The sequence below is a fragment of the Pavona decussata genome, unplaced genomic scaffold, assembly GCF_977016875.1.
Source record: "Pavona decussata unplaced genomic scaffold, jaPavDecu1.1 SCAFFOLD_48, whole genome shotgun sequence".
Taxonomy (NCBI): Eukaryota; Metazoa; Cnidaria; class Anthozoa; order Scleractinia; family Agariciidae; genus Pavona; species Pavona decussata.
The window spans coordinates 5322365-5330000 of NW_028145470.1; the positions used below are offsets into that span (position 1 = coordinate 5322365).

At 39.1% G+C, this 7636-nt stretch overlaps 1 protein-coding gene and 1 long non-coding RNA gene across 2 annotated transcripts in view; one reads left to right on the forward strand and one right to left on the reverse strand.

Annotated features, from left to right (window-relative positions):
- Positions 1-1770: 1770 nt before the first annotated feature.
- On the reverse strand, positions 1771-5216 carry LOC146481943 (uncharacterized). The gene is made up of 2 exons (XR_014864368.1): positions 5083-5216; positions 1771-2615 (listed from the first exon to the last, which is right to left on the reverse strand). It is a non-coding gene; the product is annotated as an uncharacterized LOC146481943 (long non-coding RNA).
- Positions 5217-5299: 83 nt separating this feature from the next.
- Positions 5300-7636, forward strand: part of LOC146481944 (uncharacterized) — a 2840-nt gene continuing 503 nt past the window's right edge. Inside the window, exons 1-2 of the mRNA XM_085108038.1 lie at positions 5300-5668; positions 7317-7636. The exon at positions 7317-7636 is cut by the window's right edge and continues 503 nt beyond it. Coding sequence (XP_084964164.1) covers positions 5300-5668; positions 7317-7547 — 600 coding nt within the window. The 3' untranslated portion in view covers positions 7548-7636. The remainder of the gene's footprint in view (positions 5669-7316) is intronic.

Consider the following 7636-nt stretch of genomic DNA (forward strand, 5'->3'; position numbering starts at 1 on the left):
CTTTCACGACTTTGGTGTGTCTCAAAGCTTTCTTGGCTTGAAAATAATCAATCTTCATACATTTGTAACTCTGTCTGGGAATTTAAAATCATGAGACACACCAAAGTCTTGAAACAAAAAACATTCCATTATCTTATTTATTTATTTATTTACTTATTTATTTATTTGTTTATTTATTTATTTATTTTAATTGCCACACAAAAGAAGTTACAGGACATACAATTACGTGACCTACAAGAAACTATAAAGCTTACATACCTCTTACTAAGCGAGTTCAATGTCCGCACTGTAAGTTACAGACCAAGTTTTACCATGTTGATTTATGGTCCAAGTGGGAAGCTTGCAGGCCATAAATCAACAGGAAAAAATGAGGATCTGTAATTTACAGAACGGACAGAGAAAAAGAGGTAAGTAAGATATTTATTTTATCTCTGAGGTTAATCGGTGTGCGAAAAAGGAAAATTTCAAATTATGCGAACCGTACAGAAAAATATGGCTCGCAAAATTGACCAATCACACCACACGTACTAACACACGTACTATATATTAAATCCATACTTAGCTTGAGGAGTCTTAATCACATTTAATGTGATTAAGACTCCTCAAGCTAAGTATGAATTTAATATATAATGGCATGGCATTGAGACAATAACATGGTGTAAAGTCAATGGCAAAGACTCATAAACTTAAAGGTTAAAGGTAAGCTAGAAGATTTAATAATATTCATAGTCATTTAATAATAATTAATTTAGTCATAAGAGATTTCTTAAAAGATCAAATTAGTAGAGCTTGAGTTGATGATTTTATTGTCAAGCGAGTTTTGAAACTTGGGTCCTTGGGAAATGACAGAAAACTTATTAATGTTAGTTTTACAATAGGATAGATGGAAGGCATGGATGTTTGCAGTGTTGTAAGTGTAAATTTACTTGTTTTGAGGGAAATAATATTTATTGTTTTATAACCTTGTAATTGATGGCAAGATAGAGTTTTTTGTACATGAACTGACCAAGTCGTGGCAAGTGAATGTCATTGGGATCTGTATAGTTATTAGAAACTGATATATTTATGATTCTTATAAAATGCTTTTGCAGACTAAGGAGAATGGTTTATCTATGAATCTACAAGCTACCAAAACAGCTATGTAGTGCCAGTGTGGTTGCTTTGATAGTGTAGTGTAATAACTGGAGAGTCTTGAGTTCCATCTCTACTTAGAAAGCAGCTTGGGATTATCTTTGCTGCCGTCAAATTAAAAAATGTTTTTCTTTTCATGTAAGATGTCTGTTAAAAGTCATCTTTACAGAGTTGAATGTGAAATATTCATTCACTAGTTTTTGACAACCTTTTTTTTTTTTACATCTTTTTGAGATCTTGGTGATGGCTTCCATTACAAATGGCCAGACAAATCCAAGAACATTATCATAACATAATTTAATGTGGAACTTGCTGCCTCGCACAGTGATTGGATTTGGATTGGTCTGCTGAAATTAAAGCCATCACTAAGTTGTCAAAAACAACAACAAACATTTTTTCAAGTGGTAATAAGCAACTGTCAGCAGACTTGTTGATTTCATACAATATGATACATACCAACACAACAGAAACCTTGAGCTCTCAATACTAATGCTACCCACCCTACCCTTGCGAGGCATACAGTACAAATGCCAGGATAGACTTCTGTCACTGGAAGGCTGAAACTCTTTTTTAGAGGGGTGGGTGAGGGAAGCGTGAGGGGGGGGCGGGCACAAGAAAAACTGAAAGAGGACAAGCATACATCTTTACAAAGCAATTTTTACTTACAAATACCCACTATACTTGTTTTTCAGTACATACAATGGTTTGTTGTACAAAATATTGCACGATATTTCAACTCATTTTGAAAATGATTCAAACGGTACTCAATGGAGTTGGATAGTGATTAAGCCACTGATCACTCAGTCAGCAACCAACATGTCTGGCATCTGACAGTTCCACATAAATGCTGATAAAAACCTCCAAGTGAGCTTACCATAAATTTTCGAATTTTGCAACACAAATTTAAGCATAAATTAAGTCCAACAGCAAAATTTAAAAACTTTGTCCAGGCTTAAACTTTGCACAACATTTAAACAATCAAATGTTAGTTCTTCTGTGACGCAATAACCAATGTTAACATCCTGCAATAGCTGTTACCAAACCTCTTGTAAATGACACGTCTTATGGAGTGTTAAGAAACTACACTTCCATTGTACTTGCACTTTTATCAGCAACCATGCTCAATCTGGCTGCACAATGTTAATCATATATAAAACCATTTCCATATAGAAAACGGTTTCAAATGTTTCTTGTTCTATGTAGAATCCTCATCCCAGATACATCTCTTGTATTAATTAATAATCCAACTTTGTACAACGCAATTCTAGACAAATGGATAGAATAAGATGTACCCACAGTTGGTTGTCCTGGTCACAGCATCTTTTTTAAAACATACTCCCTCGAGATGCTATGTTTTCAGTAATTCACTGTCCCGTCCTTCCTCAAGTTCCGCAGCAAGTAAGGCTTCCCTTTCCAATCTCCGTTTGTCCAGCCACGGTTTACACAAGTGAAAGATTCCAGCACTTCCCAATACAAGACCAGCCCTGATAAAAGCATGGAATGATCAGCAGTGCTTAATAATATTGCTACTCCTTTAAGCCCAATATCAACACACACTTTCTCTTTACTGTTTCCATATATTTCTAAGAGCACTAGTTGAGAGAACATGGCTTTTGAGAAGAGGGGAAAACCAGAGTACCTGGAGAAAAACCTTTTAAGAGCAAGCACAAGAACCAACAATAAACTCAATTCATATGTGATGTCAAGCCCAGCAATTGAACCCAGGTCACATTGGTGGGAGGCAAGTGCTCTCACTTCTGCACCATCCCAAGCAAATGCAGTCTAGGAGAAAGGAAGAAAGGGGGGGGGGGACTGTTTCATAATTGCAGATTCTGGTATCATGATCACATTGGTTAGATGGATGTTTGTTGATAGCTTTCCAAAGAATATTGACACATTGAATCATTTGAATGTTGCATGTTGCAAATTTGCAAATTTTGTGAACAAATCTTTTCCTTGTATCCTTGAGATTCAAAAAGAGCAGAAGGATTGACTCAAATCTGTAGCTAAAAAGCAAGATGTTTTTGGAATTTTTATTAACTGGTTTTGGCAAGAGTTTGATGTTTTGTTTGCTTCTTTGGGTACTAAAAGATGTGTGGAACTTAGAACATTCTAAGGTTATAACCACCAAGCTGTTGGTATCTAAAAGGAAGGACAAGGTTGAGGATCTATCTAAATTTGGCCTAAAAGCATTTCCCATTGGCTCTGGAGACAAGGAAGGCTTCACTGAAGGTGATACATCAGTCGGCAATTGTACCGCTGCAAGCAAATCCTCGTTTCTTCAAGATTTGAAAACAGAAACTACTGACAGTCTTATGCATTCTGGAGAGCTCAAGAATTTTTTCACAGAATTGACAAATGTGCTCTCATTCTCGCTGAATTTCCCCAATGAATAATGTTCATCGGTGACAAATATAATTCACATTCCAACTCCATCGAGCAGAATGATTGCCATTTTTAACTATCTTGTTGACATACATTGTATTATTCACAGGTCTTTTACATTAGGGCAGAACGGCCACATGAAAACAATGTCCACAGTCAGGCTCCCTTCCTTTTTCTCTCACCGCAGACCAAGCTTGATATTTCCCTTTGCCTTAAACCCCAATAATTGGGAGCGTGTTCACAGGCTAGTCACAGAAGCTTCAACTTGAATGGATCAAATAACAACAGCTCTGACATCTTGCAACATAAATTGCAAGATACTGATTGAAACTGATATCAATAATTCCTTTAGGCCAATTTAGATGGTTCAACTTTTGCTTACATGTATGCGGTTTCTGTAACATACACTGCTCGTATCATGCAAAAAAAATTCTTACAAAACACTCGTCATTCAACATTCAACATATATTTATGTGTCATCCACAACAAGTTGTACGTTTCATTCACAAGAAAAAATCCATTTCATAAGCTTGCCATCAACATATCACAAACAACAAAGCAAAAGTGGTTATAAAGTGACTGTACCTTTGCACTACAATTATGCCAATTGAAACATTTTAATTTTTATCCTTGGAGACCCAGGGGTAGGTAGTTAGGTCGGGAGGAAGCTAAAATGGATAACGTTACAAGAATAAATAAGCAAGTTAATTCTTGTAAACTTACCAGTTTTGACTTCCAGTCCATAGGTCTCCGAGGATGTCTAATTTTCAGCTTAGGGGCTGTTTACATGAAGGGAGGAAGATTCTAGCGCTAGGAAGACCCTCCAAGGCAGATCAACTTTGTGTTTGGTTTATATGCAGAAATTTCTTTTGGAGTGGTTACCAAGTGGAGACAGAAAAGAAGAAAAATTGTCAGCCTTTGGCAGCTGAACGCTCGGCTGCCGCCACTTCTGAGCGAAGGTAGTTTACATGGAGCAAGGATCTTCCTATCTCTCAGCTAGGAAGATACTATCTCTAGGAAGATCCTAGCGCTAGGACCAAGTACAACTTTTTGCATGTAAACTGAATACAGAAAACATATGGCACTAGGATGATCCACCTTTTAGGATCTTCCTAGTGCTAGGATCTTCCTCCTTCCATGTAAACAGCCCCTCAAACGATGTTGCTGTTGTTGTCATTATGATTGCTTTAAAGCGTTTATAGTCTACTTAATGTACCTTACATCACCGACATTCATAAAAATTACCCTGTAAAAAATGCACCGCAAATCAAGTTTAATAACGGTTTAATATTAACATTGAATGTCTCTGACATCAACAACTGAATTTTTTTCCAAGACTAAAAGAGACCAACTTTGATCAAGCTGATTAAACACAATCTTTAAAAGTAAGCGAAAATACCTGCTAACGTAATATCTAATTCTTTAAATTTTATAAACGGAAAAAAAGAGAGATCCAGGCGGGAAAACATGAGCTCATCATCAACATCTGTCTCACAAGCAAGCAAGATGAAACGGCAGTCAGGCGTCAAAGCTTTAGTAAAGAATGAGTTAAAAACCAGTACTTACCAAACCATGCTTATAGTAGACACAAGTTTAATACGACGCCTCAGAGAAGGCTCCAAACTTTTAAATTCATCTTTCAAATCCATTTTTTTTTTCGCCACGGGAACTAAATTGAACTTATTTCGCCAGGCGCTACATGAAACCAGTCACGTGGTTAAAATGACGGATCCGGTTGCTTGTCAATTACTCCAAGACATCCAACCATATTTCCGGTTACAAAATGGCTGAGGCATCAGCTGAACGTGCGACAAAAGAAGTCTTTGATTTGTTTAGAAAATATGGAAACAGGGATTATATCGGAGAACCGGTTTCTCAGCAAGAGCATATGACACAATGTGCAATGCTAGCCGAGAAAGACGGCTACTCCAGTGAAGTGATCTTGGGCGTTTTCTTGCACGACGTAGGGCATCTTGTCGGGTTTGACAAAGATCTTCCTCCCATGGGAGATGTTGGTACTTATGCTCACGAGATCATAGGAGAACAGTTTCTAAAGGATCTTGGATTTCCAGAGAGTGTTACAAGCTTTGTCCGGGGTCATGTGGACGCCAAACGTTATCTTGTATTCAAGTACCCGGACTATCATGAAAAGGTATGGTTGTACATGATCCCGGGGGGGGGGGGGGTACTCCAAAACAAATTGGGCAGGGGTGTGCGGCCCGCTTCCCAAAACCCGTACCCTATTTATGACCAAAATCTGCGATTTTCCCTACCCTATTTATGACCTGAAGTAGCTTCTTCTAAAAAAACATCGAACCCAGGACTAGAGTGCAAAAATCTATACCCTATTTATTACCAAAATGGCGGCAAAATGGCTAAAAGCTATACCCTATTTATGACCAAAACAGCTGAAAAACCATACCCTTTGGCGCCGCACATACCTATATAGCCCATATAAGGGAGTACCCCCCCGGGTACATGATACAGGTTGCAACCAATCCCTGAAGATCCAAAAAGACCATGGCATGGCGGCCATGTTGGATGACAAAACAAAAGGTTCTGTCATCCAGCATGGCTGCCACACCATTGTCTTTTCAATCTCTAAGGACTGGTTGCAAACCACCTATTGGAGGATAGGGTCAGATAAGGGGGCGGAGCCATTCGGCATTATATTGATCAAGTGGCCCCAGACACATACAGGGGCTTAGAAAGTAGGGCCTGCGAAAGTGAACGCAAAAATTAAACGCGCAGAAGCTTTTGATCTAAGCCAGCCCTGCTATTTGAGAGCTCGGAGCACGCTAAGGTCAATAATTTGTGTACTGTTGAGGTGCTTTGTTCAACTGTACTAGGATAGATAGGCCCTGACCATTTCTCTCTGAAAAGGGTATTGTCTCATGTCTCCCCATCAGCCCATAGCCTACAGACCTACGTGCCGGGCACTGGAAGGGGAGCTGTCCCCCTCACGTGCTCCTTGCTGACCATTGCTTGCCCTCCCTCTCCCTCCCCCTTCAGCAACCGCCATGCAGGTTAACAGGATTTGCCCCGATGAAGGGCTAACGCTTGAGACATCACCACTCAAAATATTTCTTTATGGAGGCCACTTTACCTTTGGTTATCAACTCTGTTCATAAACCATACATTTTGTTTCTACTCCCCACTGATGCAACACCACAGTTTCTTTAGAAGCTAACCCCTTATCCATTTGGTCTAAAGATACACTTTTTTGTGCTTTCAGCCCAAGATGGGAAATTTTGGGAATTCCTAGGTGGTGCATCCCTTAAAATTCCAAGAGCAAGGGGGGAGGGGAGTGGAGAAGATGGTGATATTATTTTAATTTTCAACAGGGTAGGATGGATGGGCTTTGACCGTTTTGCTCTGAAATGGAGATTGTCTCCCTATTATATTGGCCTATAGCCTGCAGGCCTGCATGCCAGGCACTGGAAGGGGAGCTGTACCCCTTGTACATTCTGTGCTAGTCACTGGCGCTCCCTCTCTCTTCCCCTTCAGCACCTGCCACGCAGGCTAACTAGTCTAAAAGATACATTTTTTCCATGTTTGACCTAAGATTGGAAACTTTGGTACTTCATAGGCAGAACAGCCCTTAAAATCCGAGAACCAATGCAAGGGGGAGGGGGGAGTGGGGGGGGGATGCCGCTATTATTGTGGTTTTCACCAGTTTCCCAGAAATGAAATAATTTAGGGGCATTTTCCAGTCTTCATTTTGACCATATTTTAAATAAGTAAGTTTTTTAGGAGATTTCCCAACTTATTTTTACTTTGCTTTTTCTTACTTTCTTCAGCTAACACCAGCAAGTCAACAGACACTAGTTTATCAAGGAGGCCCAATGACTACAGAAGAGGCTGAAAAGTTTGAGAAACTTCAGCATTTTGATGCATTGCTCAAGATGAGAAATTGGGACGATAAAGGCAAAATCAAAAATGCTCCTGTCGATCCACTGGATAAATATGAAAACATGTGTAAAAATTTTCTTGAAACTTTCTACCATAAATATCCAGTTACCGGCAGCTGAAAGATGAAAGGAAGGGCTTGCGTGACAGCTCAAAAATAAATTTTGCAATTACAGAACAACCTTTCCATGCTGCCTTTTTTTATTTGTAT